The following is an 18,669-nucleotide window of genomic DNA, read 5'->3' on the forward strand; positions in this document are numbered from 1 at the left end:
GCTGCAGACGCTTTAGAGACGACTGGTCCAGTCCACAGTAGAGTGAGTTACAATAATCTAGACGGGATGTTATAAACAAATGAATAACTCGCTCAAAATCACACACTGGGAGGTAAGCCTTCACGTTTCTCAAGATTCTGAGTTGGAAGAAACTGGCCTTTACCACAGAATTAATTTGCTTGTCCATTTTGAAGGAGCTGTCAAAAATGACAACAAAAAATCCGGGACAGAATCATGTACACAGGAAGACAAAGGACCAAGGACATCATATGAACCAGATGACCATGCAGGGCCAAAACTAACTATTTCAGTTTTATTCTCATTGAGAATTAGAAAGTTTTGAGCCAACCATTTTTCACTTCCTGCAGACAATTTACCAAAATAGTAAGAGAATTTGATGGAAGCTTAATGGGAGTGGAAGGAGGACAGATCAGAATCTTCTCTAGTGAACAGAAAATACTGTGATGACATATCAGCACGATGCCTTACTTGAAACTCAAAGGTCTCATCAAACAGTGGGTCGTCCTGGTTCTGTGCAGCGGTACGTGTGCGCTGTTCGGCACAGTCAGCTGGAACGCCGTGCAGCTCCAGAACCACATAGGGGTCAATGAACTCTCCCTTAGCTCCTGATCCCTGAGGCTTCGGTAAGTTATGGGCACTAATAATCTGCATGGGAGGACACAAAACCCACAAAACTGATCTGGGTACATGTAAACATTCATTTAGTGTATATTCATGTGCTAAAATAATTTGCATGGAAATTTACTGTAAATCAAACATAGTCATCTAGATTGGATGAGATGTTCCAGTAAGGTCACCATTTAAAAAAAAGGATATAAACCTTAACACGTAGGGTTTGAGGTGGAACTCCTGGGACGCAGCCCTGTGTATGGGCACTGAAATATGACACTTCATCCCTCATCACAGCAGGTCGGAGAACATAACCACAACCACCGTTCTGTGAGAAACGACCCCTGTGTAGGTCCAACATGGCACCAGAAGTCTGTTGGTTCAAGGCCACAAGTTGGATCCCTACTTTCCAGTATCCTTGTGGGTTGGGGTTGCTGGAGTCTAGTCGCACTGTACTGGGTCGCACCCTGGTTAGGGTGTGCTTGGTGAACATCACAAGCTCCTCTGGGCTCTCACTGGTTAGCCTCCCAGCCTCTCCTTCTCCCAATGAACACAGTGTCCAATAAGGCGGTTCTGGGGGCGGCAGCGTGCTCGGAGAGGACGGACTGCTGGGTGGTGACTGCTTCTGAATGGATCTTTGGGTATAGAAGCTGTGGCTGCCCATGCGAGCAACGGCCACAAGGTTGGACAGCTCTTTATGGAGAGGGAGCCTCCTGGGTTGGGAAGGTGGTGGTACCACCAAGACCACACCAAGTTCCTCTTCACCAGGGATGGTCATTCGCCTTCCAGCAAGTGGCCCACCTCCTCCTATCTCCTCATCCTCCTCTGACACCTCCCCATCGCAGCCATCATGCTCTAGAGGGAGCTTCTTTCCCACTATTAGAATGCGACCCTTCAGCTGCTTGGGAGATGGTAAGGTTGTGGCTCGCCCTCCCAGGCTAACAGCTGAGGCCTCTGGAATGTAAAGACGGGAACCAAAAACCTTCTTTAGGTGCTCTGCCAGTGTTTGCTGCTGGCCAGGTGAGCAAGACTGGCACAAATACACCAAGAGGGGGTATTGAGAGGTTAGGAAAGCATATTTGTTGACCACCTCCAGGGCAGAGCGAATAGGGACAGGACTGTGGTGATGATGATGGTGGTGATGGAGGTTGAGTGGAGCATTTGGGTCAGAGTCAACCCCAAGTACAGGCTCCCCGTCCGGTCCATCAGTAACTCCCAGTTCCAGGCATCGGCAGCCTGCCTGCAGAGCCTTGATCAGGCCCCCAAGATCAGCTTTGCCATGGACCTGATCATCCAGCAGGTAGGAGCGATACGAGGTGCTGAGGAGACAATTCATTGACATTAAATCACAAATCTTGATTTAAAGATGTCTAGTGGTAAAGAGTTAAAAAAAAGCACTTAATCTCAGCGAATAACAGCACAGAGTGAACGAAGGATGACACTGTCCAATTTGTAAGAAAATATTTTCTGAGAAACAGATAAATACAAGGTCTGTTAGAAAAGTATCCGACCTTTTTATTTTTTCAAAAACCATATGGATTTGAATCACGTGTGATTGCATCAGCCAAGCTTGAACCTTGGTGCGCATGCGTGAGTTTTTTCACGCCTGTCGGTTGCGTCATTCGCCTGTGAGCAGGCTTTGTGTGAGCAGTGGTCCACCCCTCTCGTCGGATTTTTATTGCGAATAAAATGTCTGAACGATTTGAAGCTTTGCTGCATCAATTTTTTCCAGGAACTGTGAGAGACCTCCAGGTGGACACCATTCGGAAAATTCAAATGGCTTTCAGGGACGATTTTATGGGGATTACACAGATTAAGGAGTGCTCCAGCCGGTTTAAAGACCGCCCACAGCTGCTGAGAGCACACCGCGCTCCGAGTGCCGATCGACAGGCTGAATCAACCAGATCATTTCCAACTTCTTCTTCTTCTTCTTTGTCTTTCGGCTGTTCCCGTTAGGGGTCGCCACAGCAGATCAATTGTTTCCATCTCACCCTGTCCTCTGTAGCTTCCTCTGTCACACCAACCACCTGCATGTCCTCTCTCAGCACATCCATGAACCTCCTCTTTGGTCTCCCTCTTCTCCTCCTGCCTGGTGGCTCCATCCTCAGCATCCTTCTCCCTATATACCCTGGGTCCCTCCTCTGCACATGTCCAAACCATCTCAATCTCGCCTCTCTGACTTTGTCTCCAAACCGTCCCACCTGAGCTGTCCCTCTGATATGTTCATTCCTAATCTTGTCCATTCTTGTCACTCCCAAAGAGAATCTCAACATCTTCAGCTTTGCCACCTCCAGCTCTGCCTCCTGTCTTTTTGTTAGTGCCACCGTCTCTAAGCTGTCCAACATAGCTGGTCTCACTACTGTCTTGTAAACTTTCCCCTTCACTCTTGCTGATATTCTTCGGTTACAAATCACTCCTGCCACCTTTCTCCACCCACTCCACCCTGCCTGCACTCTCTTCTTCACCTCTCTACCACACTCTCCATTACTTTGAACAGTTGACCCCAAATATTTAAACTCATCTACTTTCACCACTTCTACTCCTTGTAACTGCACTATTCCACTGGGCTCCCTCTCATTCACACACATGTACTCAGTCTTGCTTCTACTGACTTTCATTCCCCTTCTCTCCAAAGCATATCTCCACCTCTCCAGGCTAGACTCAACTTGCTCTCTACTCTCACTACAGATTACAATGTCATCTGCAAACATCATAGTCCATGGGGACTCCTGTCTGATCTCATCTGTCAACCTGTCCATCACCACTGCAAACAAGAAAGGACTCAGAGCTGATCCTTGGTGTAATCCCACCTCCACCTTGAATGAGTCTGTCATTCCGACTGCGCATCTCACCGCTGTCACACTATTCTTGTACATGTCCTGCACTACCCTAACATACTTCTCTGCCACTCCAGACTTCCTCATACAATGCCACAACTCTTCTCTTGGCACCCTATCATAAGCTTTTTCCACAAACACACAATGTAACTCTTTCTGTCCTTCTCTGTACTTTTCCAACAGTATTCTCAGAGCAAACATTGCATCTGTAGTGCTCTTTCTTGGCATGAAACCATATTGCTGCTCACAGATCTTCACCTGTTTTCTAAGCCTAGCTTCTACTACTCTTTCCCATAACTTCATGCTGTGGCTGATCAGCTTTATGCCTCTGTAGTTACTGCAGCTCTGCACATCACCCTTGTTCTTGAAAATAGGAACAAGCACACTTCGTCTCCACTCCTCAGGCATCCTCTCACTTTCCAAGATTTTATTAAACAATCTGGTTAGAAACTCTACTGCCATCTCTCCTAGACATTTCCATGCCTCCATTGGAATGTCATCTGGACCAACTGCCTTTCCACTCTTCATCCTCTTCATAGCAGCCCTCACTTCTTCCTTGCTAATCTCTTTTACTTCCTGATTTACTCTCACCACATCATCCAGCCTTTTCTCTCGCTCATTTTCTTTATTCATCAACTCTTCGAAATATTCCCTCCACCTTCTCAGCACACACTCTTCACTTGTCAACACTTACCACCCTAACCTGCTGCACATCCTTTCCAGCTCTGTCCCTTTGTCTGGCCAATCGGTACAAGTCCTTTTCTCCTTCCTTACTATTCAACTTCTTGTACAGCTCGCAATATGCCTTTTCCTTTGCTTTTGCCACTTCTCTTCTCGCCTTACGCCGCATCTCCTTGTACTCCTGTCTACGTTTTTCATCTCTCCGACTATCCCAAAACTTTTTCGCCAACCTCTTTCTCCTTATGCTTTCCTGGACCTCTTCATTCCACCACCAAGTCTCCTTGTCTTCCTTCCACTGTCCAGATGTCATACTCAGTACTGCCCTAGCTGTCTCTCTCACCACATCTGCAGTACTTTTCCAGTTGTCCAAAATTGCTTCTCCTCCAACTAGTGCTTCTCTCACCTGCTCGCTAAATTTCACACAACAGTCTTCCTCCTTCAGCTTCCACCATCTGATCCTTTGTTGAGCTCTCACTCTCTTCTTCTTCTTTACCTCTAAAGTCATCCTACAAACAACCATCCTATGCTGTCTAGTGACACTCTCTCCTGCTACCACCTTACAGTCTGTGATTTATTTTAGCTTGCATCTCCTATAAAGAATGTAGTCCACCTGTGTGCACCTTCCTCCACTCTTATATGTTACCCTGTGCTCCTCCCTTTTCTTAAAGTAGGTATTCACCACAGCCATTTCCATCCTTTTTGCAAAATCAACTACCATCTGTCCTTCCCCATTCCTATCCTTGATACCATATCTACCCATTACTTCCTCATCACCTCTGTTCCCTTCACCAACATGCCCATTGAAGTCTGCTCCTATCACCACTCTTTCATGCTTGGGCACACTCTCCACCACCTCATCTAACACACTCCAGAAATCTTCTTTCTCCTTCATCTCACAACCTACCTGTGGGGCATATGCACTGATGATATTCATTATCACCCCTTCAATTTCCAACTTCACACTCATCACCCTGTCAGACACTCGCTTAACCTCCAACACACTTTTAACATACTCTTCCTTTAAATTGACCCCAACACCATTTCTCTTCCTGTCCTCACCATGGTACAACAACTTGTACCGACCGCCGATGCTCCTGCTCTTACTTCCCTTCCACTTGGTCTCTTGCACACACAATATGTCTACCTTTCTCCTCTCCATCATATCAGCCAGCTCTCTCCCTTTACCAGTCATACTACCAACATTCAAAGTCTCCACTCTCATTTCCACCCTTCTAGTTTTCGTCTTCTCCCGCTGTTCGTGGCAACGTTTTCCTCCTCTTCTTCGTCGTCTTTATTTCCAACATGAAGGCTTTGTTGATCCGGGACGTCGTCTGACTTACATAAAAATGGCAGGAGACGTGGACATCAGTACTTTTTCGGCACATTCCACTGTTACAGGAGTTTTTTCATGGAAAGAAAAGCAGACGGATGCGCAACGGAGCCGTTCATGGCGTGGCACAAAACCACCTCCGTGTTGGTCTCACAGGATGGCTTTGAGATGGCTTTCAGACGGCTGTCGGTGTGTTTTCAGTTGTGTGACTAACCAAGAAATTGTGGATGAGCCTGGACATGCCAGAACATGTCCTGTGAGGCTTCATCACGGCGTTGCTTTGCGCCATGCGGCTCCACCGCGACGCGCGGAATTCCTCCGCTCCTCTTTCCATGACAAAAACTCCTGTAACAGTGGAATGTGCCATTCATTTCCAAACTGGACGCTGTGTTTTATCCGGGATGTCCTCTGACTAGCACAGTAATTGCGGAAGACATGGACATTAGCACTTTCGGCACACTGAGAAAGACATGCGGAGGAATTCCGCGCGTCGCAGTGGAGCCGCATGGCACAAAGCAACGCCATGATGAAGCCTCACAGGACATGTTGGGGCATGTCCAGGCTCATCCACAAATTCTCGGGTTAGTCACAAGACTGAAAATCCACCGACATCCATCTAAAAGCCGTCCTGTGAGACCAACACAGAGGTAATTTTGTGCCGCGCCATGAGCGGCACGGTAGCGCATCCATCCGCTTTTCTCAAAAACCATATGGATTTGAATCACGTGTGATTGCGTCAGACAAGCTTGAACCCTCGTGCGCATGCGTGAGTTTTTCCACGCCTGTCGGTTGCGTCATTCGCCTGTGAGCAGGCTTTGAGTGAGGAGTGGTCCAGCCCCCTCGGCGGATTTTCATTCTCAGGAAATGGCGGAATGATTTTGGCTTTTTTTCCATCAGAATTTTTTCAGAGACTGTTAGAGACTGGCAGCTGGAAACCATTCGAAAAATTTATCTGGCTTTTGGTGAAAATTTTACGGGCTTCACAGAGAATAAGGAGTGTTACTACAGCTTTAAGGACGCTCGGCGTGCCACGCTCCGTGCCACCATCGAGAGCCACAAACCACCGGTTCATTTCTAAACGGTTGGCTCTGTGGATCCGGGACCATCGTGTGCACTTTCTCTGGTTATCACAAGAGCTGGACATCAGCCATTTTCCAGCAGATTTCACTTTTAACAAGAGATTTTGTCATGGAAAGCCGAGCGGAGGCTTCGCGCGTCACGACCGATTTGCTGATGGAGCAAGACAAAGGAACACCTCCGTTTTGGTCTCACAGGATGGCTTTGAGATGGCGTTCAGACAATTGTCGGTGGTTTTTCCATTGAGTGATTATCCGAGAAATTGTCGATGTGCCTGGACATGCCAGAACATGTCCCGTGAGGCTTCATCACGGCGTTGCTTTGCGCCATGTGGCACCGCCACAACGCACGGAGTTCCTCCACACGTCTGTCTCAATGTGCCGAAAAAGTGCTGATGTCCATGTCTTGTCACAATTCCTGTGCTAGTCAGACAACGTCACGGATAAAACACAGCGTCGAGTTTGGAAATGAACGGCACATTCCACTGTTACAGGAGTTTTTGTCATGGAAAGAGGAGCGGAGGCTTTGCGCGTCGCGGCGGTGCCGCATGGCGCACAGCAATGCCGTGATGAAGCCTCACGGGACATGTTCTGGCATGTCCAGGCACATCCACAATTTCTCGGATAATCACTCGATGGAAAAACCATGACAGCTGTCTGAATGCCATCTCAAAGCTGTCCTGTGAGACCAAAACGGAGGTGGTTTTGTCTCACTCCATCAGCAAATCGGTCGTGACGCGCGAAGCCTTCGCTCAGCTTTCCATGACAAAATCTCTTGTTAAAAGTGAAATCTGCCGGAAAATGGTTGATGTCCAGCTCTTGTGATAACCAGAGAAAGTGCACATGATGGTCCCGGCTCCACAGAGCCATCCGTTTAGAAATGATCCGGTGGTTTGTGGCTCTCGATGGCGGCACGGAGCGCGGCGCGCCGAGCGTCATTAAAGCCGTCCTTAAAGCGATAGTAACAGTCCTTATTCTCTGTGAAGCCCGTAAAATTTTCACCGAAAGCCAGATAAATTTTTTGAATGGTTTCCAGTTGCCAGTCTCTAACAGTTTCTGAAAAAATTCTGATGGAAAAAAGCCCAAATCATTCCGCCATTTCCTGACAATGAAAATCCGCCAAGGGGGCTGGACCACTCCTCACTCAAAGCCTGCTCACAGGCAAATGACGCAACCGACAGGCGTGAAAAAACTCTCGCATGCCCACGAGGGTTCAAGCATGTCTGATGTAATCACACGTGATTCAAATCCATATGGTTTTTGAAAAAAATAATAAGGTCAGATACTTTTCTAATAGACCTCGTATTCTACGTCTACTGTCAAAGACTGATTCTTTAAAGATTGCATGTGTGTATTTCTACAGAGAAAGACTGACATTTTCCAACTGGTATGTGATGTACTGACATCCATGTCGAAAGGAACCTTCCTGCAGCAGGCCCCGAACACCACCAAGAACCAGTTTCAGTGGCAAGAGGCGTTCGTTACAGTGGTAATTGTGAGAAACAAAAAGTTGACAGATGAACATCCGGACAGATGGATGGACAGAAGGGGTGAAAACAATGACCCCCAACATCACTGATCAGGGGCATAAAACGTACTTTATCTCCATACTGTAAGGGGGGGTGTCTGGATTTTTTTAATGTATTGGGTTACGAAGGTCAACAGGGTTGATCATTCCATTTGTTTTCTAATAATCCTACAGACACTAAAATTGTTGTTTTCAAAGAGGCACATTTCTTCAACTAAAAACTTGCATGAAATGATCCGGATCAAATCTGGATCCACTTGGAAAAATACTCTTTCTGCACATGCCACACTGATACCTCAAAGTGTGACATGTAGAAGTGTGGAACCATTCAGGAGGAATGACGCTCTGCCAACTCCAACAGCTCTGGTACCACCCCTTCAATGTGACTCGCTGTTGGTCAAGAGGCTTATCTGGCATGTTGACAAGAGACTTGAGGGAGGCTGTAACCAGTCGTGGGCACAGCTAACCAGAACGTTTCAATAGCTTCAATAACCACTAATCTGCTAATTGAAAAGCTAACTTTTATAACGCTAAACCAATAAACTGCAAAAGATTTTAGCGTAAGTTACATTTAACCGCTAACGTGTAGTACTGTCAGCTACTGATAAGCCAGTCTCAAGTTTAAGCACCGGTGAGGCTGCTGAGTAAAATCAAAAGCGGCCACAAACCCAAAAACGAACAATGAGCCGGATCTTCTGTCTTACGTAGTCAGACGGCTGTGATTTCAGTCCGAGTGAGCGGAGCGAGCCAACTGCTGCTGCCTCAAAGGAAGAATGAAAGAAAAAATCATTTACATTCAACATGCAAAAAGACAGACAGTGCGGAGGAGACATGAAGCGCAACACACTTAACTTCATGTTTTACTCATAAACAACTAATTCCGGACAGTCACACATATGACATATCATTTAAAGGAATCCACTAAATTCTGAAGGTTTGCGCTTTTAACAGACATGTGCCAAAAGGCATTATGGGAAAAATGAATCTCCTACACTGTAACGTGTGTGTTGGTTTTTTACAAATAAATACATGCTTGACGAATGTCAGTTTGTGCAAAAAAGGCATTTGCAAAACTGAAAATTTTGATTGTGAAGTGTAATTCACGACCAACATCGGCCACTATTCACACTCCCATCCAGTAGATAGCAGTGTTCGATGCATTTTGACAGGGGTGGGGGTGATTGAAAGAGACATTTGAATTTCCCAAAATGCCTTTTGGTACTTGTGTCTGTAAAAAGCTCAAACCTTCAGAATTTAGTCCATTTCTTTAAAAGATATGTCATATGTGTGATATTTTCTCTAGGTAAAAATGACAGTTAATATTGACAAACTGTCCAGAATTAGTTGTTTATGAGTAAAACTAGAAGTGAAAAGTGTGTTGCACTTCATGACTCCCCCACACTGTCTGTCTTTTTGCATGTTGAAAGTAAATAACTTTTATTCCTTCTTCTTTTTCTTCATCCTTTGGGGCAACAGCAGCTGGCTCCCTCCACTCTCTACTGCTGATGGATGACTGAGCTCACAGAACATCTGACTATTGCAAAACATGCAACAGGTAAGGACAAAAATGTATGATTTTGATTCACTATGCCAGCAAAAAAAGAAGTTAGAGGACTGAAAGTTAGCGGAGCTAAATTTAGTGGAAGCTAAGTGGTCCGTTAATGGTTTTCAAAATTAGCTGAAAAGCTAATCTGCAAACAAAAAATTTTGCTTTGCCAATTAGTGGTTGGGGAATTAGCGGAACTGTGCCCACCACTGGCTGTAACAAAGGGACCTGTGATGTAATCAGGTAAAGCTCAGAAGATTCAAAAGTTCCAAACCCACCTGATGTAGTAGTGAGACAGAGGCATAAACCCACCTGATGTAGTAGTGAGACAGAGGCATAAGCCCACCTGATGTCGTAGAGGAACAGAGGCATAAACCCACCTGATATCATAGCGGGACAGAGGCATAAACCCACCTGATGTCGTAGCGGGACAGAGGCATAAAGGCACCTGATGTAGTAGCGGGACAGAGGCATAAACTCACCTGATGTCGTAGAGGAACAGAGGCATAAACCCACCTGATGTAGTAGTGAGACAGAGGCATAAACCAACCTGATGTCGTAGAGGAACAGAGGCATAAACCCACCTGATGTCGTAGAGGAACAGAGGCATAAACCCACCTGATGTCGTAGAGGAACAGAGGCATAAACCCACCTGATGTAGTAGTGAGACAGAGGCATAAACCCACCTGATGTCGTAGAGGAACAGAGGCATAAAGCCACCTGATGTCGTAGAGGAACACAGGCATAAACCCACCTGATGTAGTAGTGAGACAGAGGCATAAACCCACCTGATGTCGTAGAGGAACAGAGGCATAAACCCACCTGATGTAGTAGTGAGACAGAGGCATAAAGCCACCTGATGTAGTATTGGGACAGAGGCATAAAGGCACCTGATGTAGTAGAGGGACAGAGGCATAAACCCACCTGATGTAGTATTGGGACAGAGGCATAAACCCATCTGATGTAGTATTGGGACAGAGGCATAACGCCACCTGATGTAGTATTGGGACAGAGGCATAAAGCCACTTGATGTAGTAGTGGTACAGAGGCATAAAGCCACCTGATGTAGTAGTGGAACAGAGGCATAAACCCACCTGATGTAGTAGAGGGACAGAGACATAAACCCACATGATGTAGTAGAGGGACAGAGGCATAAACCCACCTGATGCAGTAGAGGGACAGAGGCATAAACCCACCTGATGCAGTAGAGGGACAGAGGCATAAACCCACCTGATGTAGTATTGGGACAGAGACATAAACCCATCTGATGTAGTAGAGGGACAGAGACATAAACCCACCTGATGTAGTAGAGGGACAGAGGCATAAACCCACCTGATGTAGTACTGGGACAGAGGCATAAACCCATCTGATGTAGTATTGGGACAGAGGCATAAAGCCACCTGATGTAGTAATGGGACAGAGGCATAAAGCCACTTGATGTAGTAGTGGTACAGAGGCATAAAGCCACCTGATGTAGTAGAGGGACAGAGACATAAACCCACATGATGTAGTATTGGGACAGAGACATAAACCCACCTGATGTAGTATTGGGACAGAGACATAAACCCACGTGATGAAGTAGAGGGACAGAGGCATAAACCCAACTGATGTAGTAGAGGGACAGAGGCATAAACCCACCTGATGTAGTAGCGGGACAGAGGCATAAACCCACCTGATGTAGTATTGGGACAGAGACATAAACCCATCTGATGTAGTAGAGGGACAGAGGCATAAACCCACCTGATGTAGTGGAGGGACAGAGACATAAACCCACCTGATGTAGTAGAGGGATAGAGGCATAAACCCACCTAATGTAGTATTGGGACAGAGACATAAACCCACGTGATGTAGTAGAGAGACAGAGGCATAAACCCACGTGATGTAGTATTGAGAAAGAGACATAAACCCACCTGATGTAGTATTGGGACAGAGACATAAACCCACCTGATGTAGTAGAGAGACAGAGGCATAAACCCACGTGATGTAGTATTGAGAAAGAGACATAAACCCACCTGATGTAGTATTGGGACAGAGACATAAACCCACGTAATGAAGTAGAGGGACAGAGGCATAAACCCACCTGATGTAGTATTGGGACAGAGACATAAACCCACCTGACGTAGTAGAGGGACAGAGGCATAAACCCACCTGACGTAGTAGAGGGACAGAGGCATAAACCCACCTGATGCAGTAGAGGGACAGAGGCATAAACCCACCTGATGTAGTATTGGGACAGAGACATAAACCCACCTGACGTAGTAGCGGGACAGAGGCATAAACCCACCTGATGCAGTAGAGGGACAGAGGCATAAACCCACCTGATGTAGTATTGGGACAGAGACATAAACCCACCTGACGTAGTAGAGGGACAGAGGCATAAACCCACCTGATGTAGTAGAGGGACAGAGGCATAAACCCACCTGATGCAGTAGAGGGACAGAGGCATAAACCCACCTGATGCAGTAGAGGGACAGAGGCATAAACCCACCTGATGTAGTATTGGGACAGAGACATAAACCCATCTGATGTAGTAGAGGGACAGAGGCATAAACCCACCTGATGTAGTGGAGGGACAGAGACATAAACCCACCTGATGTAGTAGAGGGACAGAGGCATAAACCCACCTGATGTAGTGGAAGGACAGAGGCATAAACCCACCTGATGTAGTAGAGGGACAGAGGCATAAACCCACCTGATGTAGTAGAGTAACAGAGACATAAACCCACCTGATGTAGTAGAGGGACAGAGGCATAAACCCACCTAATGTAGTATTGGGACAGAGACATAAACCCACGTGATGAAGTAGAGGGACAGAGACATAAACCCACCTGATGTAGTGGAGGGACAGAGACATAAACCACCTGATGTAGTGGAGGGACAGAGACATAAACCCACCTGATGTAGTGGAGGGACAGAGGCATAAACCCACCTGATGTAGTGGAGAGACAGAGGCATAAACCCACCTGATGTAGTATTGGGACAGAGACATAAAACCACGTGATGAAGTAGAGGGACAGAGGCATAAACCCACCTGATGTAGTATTGGGACAGAGACATAAAACCACGTGATGAAGTAGAGGGACAGAGGCATAAACCCACCTGATGTAGTATTGGGACAGAGACATAAACCCACCTGATGTAGTGGAGGGACAGAGACATAAACCCACCTGATGTAGTATTGGGACAGAGACATAAAACCACGTGATGAAGTAGAGGGACAGAGGCATAAACCCACCTGATGTAGTATTGGGACAGAGACATAAACCCATCTGATGTAGTGGAGGGACAGAGGCATAAACCCACCTAATGTAGTAGAGGGACAGAGACATAAACCCACCTGATGTAGTAGAGGGACAGAGGCATAAACCCACCTGATGTAGTAGAGGGACAGAGACATAAACCCACCTGATGTAGTAGAGAGACAGAGACATAAACCCACCTGATGTAGTAGAGAGACAGAGACATAAACCCACCTGATGTAGTGGAGGGACAGAGGCATAAACCCATCTGATGTAGTATTGGGACAGAGACATAAACCCACCTGATGTAGTATTGGGACAGAGACATAAACCCACCTGATGTAGTAGAGGAACAGAGACATAAATGCACCTGATGTAGTGGAGGGACAGAGACATAAACACACCTGATGTAGTAGAGGGACAGAGACATAAACCCATCTGATGTAGTAGAGGGACAGAGGCATAAACCCACCTGATGTAGTGGAGGGACAGAGACATAAACCCACCTGATGTAGTAGAGGGACAGAGGCATAAACCCACCTGATGTAGTGGAGGGACAGAGGCATAAACCCACCTGATGTAGTATTGGGACAGAGACATAAACCCACCTGATGTAGTAGAGTAACAGAGACATAAACCCACCTGATGTAGTGGAGGGACAGAGACATAAACCCACCTGATGTAGTAGAGGGACAGAGGCATAAACCCACCTAATGTAGTATTGGGACAGAGACATAAACCCACGTGATGAAGTAGAGGGACAGAGACATAAACCCACCTGATGTAGTGGAGGGACAGAGACATAAACCACCTGATGTAGTGGAGGGACAGAGACATAAACCCACCTGATGTAGTGGAGGGACAGAGGCATAAACCCACCTGATGTAGTGGAGGGACAGAGGCATAAACCCACCTGATGTAGTATTGGGACAGAGACATAAAACCACGTGATGAAGTAGAGGGACAGAGGCATAAACCCACCTGATGTAGTATTGGGACAGAGACATAAAACCACGTGATGAAGTGGAGGGACAGAGACATAAACCCACCTGATGTAGTATTGGGACAGAGACATAAAACCATGTGATGAAGTAGAGGGACAGAGGCATAAACCCACCTGATGTAGTATTGGGACAGAGACATAAAACCACGTGATGTAGTGGAGGGACAGAGACATAAACCCACCTGATGTAGTATTGGGACAGAGACATAAAACCACGTGATGAAGTAGAGGGACAGAGGCATAAACCCACCTGATGTAGTATTGGGACAGAGACATAAACCCATCTGATGTAGTGGAGGGACAGAGACATAAACCCACCTGATGTAGTAGAGGGACAGAGGCATAAACCCACCTAATGTAGTAGAGGGACAGAGACATAAACCCACCTGATGTAGTAGAGGGACAGAGGCATAAACCCACCTGATGTAGTAGAGGGACAGAGACATAAACCCACCTGATGTAGTATTGGGACAGAGACATAAACCCACCTGATGTAGTAGAGAGACAGAGACATAAACCCACCTGATGTAGTAGAGAGACAGAGACATAAACCCACCTGATGTAGTGGAGGGACAGAGGCATAAACCCACCTGATGCAGTAGAGGGACAGAGGCATAAACCCACCTGATGTAGTATTGGGACAGAGACATAAACCCATCTGATGTAGTAGAGGGACAGAGGCATAAACCCACCTGATGTAGTGGAGGGACAGAGGCATAAACCCATCTGATGTAGTATTGGGACAGAGACATAAACCCACCTGATGTAGTATTGGGACAGAGACATAAACCCACCTGATGTAGTAGAGGAACAGAGACATAAACGCACCTGATGTAGTGGAGGGACAGAGACATAAACACACCTGATGTAGTAGAGGGACAGAGGCATAAACCCACCTAATGTAGTAGAGGGACAGAGACATAAACCCACCTGATGTAGTGGAGGGACAGAGACATAAACCCACCTGATGTAGTGGAGGGACAGAGGCATAAACCCACCTGATGTAGTAGAGGGACAGAGACATAAACCCACCTGATGTAGTGGAGGGACAGAGGCATAAACCCACCTGATGTAGTATTGGGACAGAGACATAAACCCACCTGATGTAGTAGAGAGACAGAGACATAAACCCACCTGATGTAGTAGAGAGACAGAGACATAAACCCACCTGATGTAGTGGAGGGACAGAGACATAAACCCACCTGATGTAGTGGAGGGACAGAGGCATAAACCAACCTGATGTAGTATTGGGACAGAGACATAAACCCACCTGATGTAGTAGAGGGACAGAGACATAAACCCACCTGATGTAGTAGAGCAGGGGTGGGCAACAAGGGCCGAGACACTGCAGGTTTTCCATGCAACCAATCACCTCAGCAGGTGGGTTTCTGATGAGCTTCTCCCTTGAACATAAACACCTGATCATGAATGAAATCACCTGCTGAGGTGATTGGTTGAAAGGAAAACATGCAGTGTCTCGGCCCTTCATGGCACATGATTGCCCACCCCTGTAGCAGAGGGACAGAGGCATAAACCCACCTGATGTAATAGCGGGACAGAGGCATAAACCCACCTGATGTAGTGGAGGGACAGAGGCATAAACCCACCTGATGTAGTATTGGGACAGAGACATAATCCCACCTGATGTAGTAGTGGGACAGAGACATAAACCCACCTGATGTAGTAGTGGGACAGAGACATAAACCCACCTGATGTAGTAGAGGGACAGAGACATAAACCCACCTGATGTAGTATTGGGACAGAGACATAAACCCACCTGATGTAGTAGAGGGACAGAGACATAAACCCACCTGATGTAGTATTGGGACAGAGACATAAACCCACCTGATGTAGTAGAGGGACAGAGACATAAACCCACCTGATGTAGTAGAGCAGGGGTGGGCAACGAGGGCCGAGACACTGCAGGTTTTCCATGCAACCAATCATCTCAGCTGGTGGGTTACTGATGAGCTTCTCCCTTGAACATAAACACCTGAACATGAATGAAATCACCTGCTGAGGTGATTGGTTACATGAAAGGAAAACCTGCAGTGTCTCGGCACTTCATGGCACATGATTGCCCACCCTTGTAGCAGAGGGACAGAGACATAAACCCATCTGATGTAATAGCGGGACAGAGGCATAAAGCCACCTGATGTAGTAGAGGGACAGAGGCATAAACCCACCTGATGTAGTATTGGGACAGAGACATAATCCCACCTGATGTAGTAGTGGGACAGAGACATAAACCCACCTGATGTAGTAGTGGGACAGAGACATAAACCCACCTGATGTAATAGCGGGACAGAGGCATAAACCCACCTGATGTAGTAGAGGGACAGAGGCATAAACCCACCTGATGTAGTATTGGGACAGAGACATAATCCCACCTGATGTAGTAGTGGGACAGAGACATAAACCCACCTGATGTAATAGTGGGACAGAGACATAAACCCACCTGATGTAATAGCGGGACAGAGGCATAAACCCACCTGATGTAGTAGTGGGACAGAGGCATTGTCATGTCCTGACACACCCCCAGGTGCTCCGGGTCGAGCAGCTGGCACTCTGTGGACTGCAAGTATCGGGCAAAGCCGTCCAGGCCCAGCAGGCCCAGCTCTCTGCCCTGGGTCGAAGGCTCATAGCGCCTCAGTAACTCTAAACAGCCCTCGGCTGTGGACAGAGATAAACCCTGCTCTGTTTCCAGGAAGAGACGCAGGTCCTGAGGATCCAGACACTCTCGATCCTTGGACAGCTGCACCATCAGGAAGTAGACGTCGGGCCGGGTGCAGAGCTCGCAGTAAGCCTCCTGGAACTCCTCAAGCGTCACGTGAGAGGTCAGCTTCTCCTTACTGCGCTGTATCTCCTTGAACCGAAGACGTACCTGTGAAACGACAGTAGACTTTAAACGTCGCTGAAGCAGTTACCTGATACTCAGTCAGACAAGCCAATAAATTCCAGATCTCCTTGTTAGGTGAGTGATGTTTTCCGAGCCGTCACCTCCTCTCTCGGGGAGCCTGTCTGATATCAGCTTGCAGAAACACGCCTGTGGGTTCCTGCAGGCTATCAGCATCTGAGCTACAGGCAGCAGCTGATGGGGAGTTCACAGTGTGGAAATCATTCTGAATTCACAAATGCTGTCCTGTGTCCCACAGTGTCTCACACGAGCAGCCAGACTGAACGTTCTGAGTGCGAGCAGCCGGACTGAACATGTTAAAAAATTTAGGTTCGCAGACATTAAATCATCCTAAAACACACTGATTCACATTTTCCCCACTTTAACTGTATGAATGATAAATTCTGTGGAAACAAATTAACTTCACACACACGCGCTCACACACACCTTGGCCTCCTTGATTCCTGGACAGAGTTTACAGATGGTGCTCACTGCCACATCCTCAGAAACGATGCCGTATCCGTCCTCGTCCACCTGAGCAAATTCTGCTACCAGCCAATCAGTCCTCATCTTGTTTCCTGGGCTTCCTTCTACAGCCACACCCCCTCCTTCACTTGGCCCTCCTCCCCCACCTGCTCCGATGACTAAGGGGTGGGCCAACAGGTATCGAAGACCTGTCACCCAGATGTTAGCCACATCGGCCGACAGCGCAACCAAGTCCAGAGACTGAAGAGACATGATAAAACAGAGCAGGGTGAAGGATGACACTTAGGTTAGTGAGAAGAGAAGAAGAAGAAATGAGCATGTTTTTGATGGTGGGAGGAGACCACAGAGCCACCATCTTGCTAATGAGTCATCTCAGGTGACTTCTGCTCTATTCTCACCTGGTAGTCATCTCCATGCATGATGGAGAATGCGGCTTCCTCAGCTAGCTGTTCAGAAATGTGGCCATTATGAAGGAAGGTCTCGGTGCTCTTCCCGGTGCGAACCTCCCGAATGCTGCTCACGTCCAGCCGGGCCCGGTCCCCATCCTTCTTTGATGGCTCCCAGCGTAAGCAGCTGAGGTCTGGATCCAGTGTGTAGAAACGACAGTAGACCCTGGAGTTTGGCCTGACCTTCTTCAGCTCACATCCACCCTGCATGAAGGCTAAACAGTCTGCTGCACTGCTAACCTAGCATGAGAAACACACCGCATTATTTGTGTTGAACTGCAAAAAAAAAAAAAAAGTCAGAGAAACCACTGGGTCACTTCCTGGAGATATTAGAATACATGTTCATGTTGATGGTCTACCTTCTTCTCAGAGGGCATGCTGCTGAAGGACACCGTCTTCTTCCTGCCTCCACCCACCTTCTGAACTGTGGGATCCTGGGAGAAGACCACAGACACATGACCACAAAGTTATGATGTCAAAGGCTTTGTGCATCTGAAAAGGAACAGTTGTGTGTCACAACAGTCCTCAGTCCAGACCAGGTACTGCAACTAAATGCAAGTATGTCACAAAAACTGCATTGGAATTTTCAGAGTACTTTTTTTTTTTTGGCGGCATGCGCGGTTTTATCAGGTTAGACCAGGTGAACTCTGGTAGCATGTGCTGGTGTCACACCTTGCCCCATCCGCCACACCAGGGAATCACCTTGGGACCTGGATGGGTCCCACCAAAGTACACTGCGGCCTATTCACACCTCTTGAACGTAACCATCTACCTGCCATAGCCATGTGAAAATAGGTGTGTCCTTGACCTATTGTAGTTGCTGGAGTCCTCAACACTGAGGCACCAGAGTGCTGGATTTTATCCAGAGATGCACAACACATGGCCAAAATACCGAAGCGGACATTCCCTCACTGTGCAAGTGATGGTCATCATCTGAGTCTCCCAAAGTAGCTGCTAAAGTGACACAAAGT

The 18,669-nt window shown here is 47.2% G+C and overlaps 2 protein-coding genes across 2 annotated transcripts in view; one reads left to right on the forward strand and one right to left on the reverse strand.

Moving 5' to 3' along the window:
- The window catches only part of plcl1 (phospholipase C like 1), a 38,801-nt gene extending 20,669 nt beyond the window's left edge, over positions 1 to 18,132 (reverse strand). Inside the window, exons 1-6 of the mRNA XM_034186569.1 lie at positions 18,058 to 18,132; positions 17,651 to 17,938; positions 17,214 to 17,492; positions 16,363 to 16,754; positions 842 to 1,949; positions 490 to 666 (exon numbers count right to left, since the gene is read on the reverse strand). Of these exons, the coding sequence (XP_034042460.1) occupies positions 490 to 666; positions 842 to 1,949; positions 16,363 to 16,754; positions 17,214 to 17,492; positions 17,651 to 17,938; positions 18,058 to 18,075 (2,262 nt within the window). The 5' untranslated portion in view covers positions 18,076 to 18,132. The remainder of the gene's footprint in view (positions 1 to 489; positions 667 to 841; positions 1,950 to 16,362; positions 16,755 to 17,213; positions 17,493 to 17,650; positions 17,939 to 18,057) is intronic.
- dnajb11 (DnaJ heat shock protein family (Hsp40) member B11) overlaps positions 1 to 18,669 on the forward strand; it is a 441,748-nt gene that overhangs the window by 333,784 nt on the left and 89,295 nt on the right. The window lies entirely within an intron of this gene.

Source organism: Thalassophryne amazonica, chromosome 14 (genome assembly GCF_902500255.1).
Source record: "Thalassophryne amazonica chromosome 14, fThaAma1.1, whole genome shotgun sequence".
NCBI lineage: Eukaryota > Metazoa > Chordata > Actinopteri > Batrachoidiformes > Batrachoididae > Thalassophryne > Thalassophryne amazonica.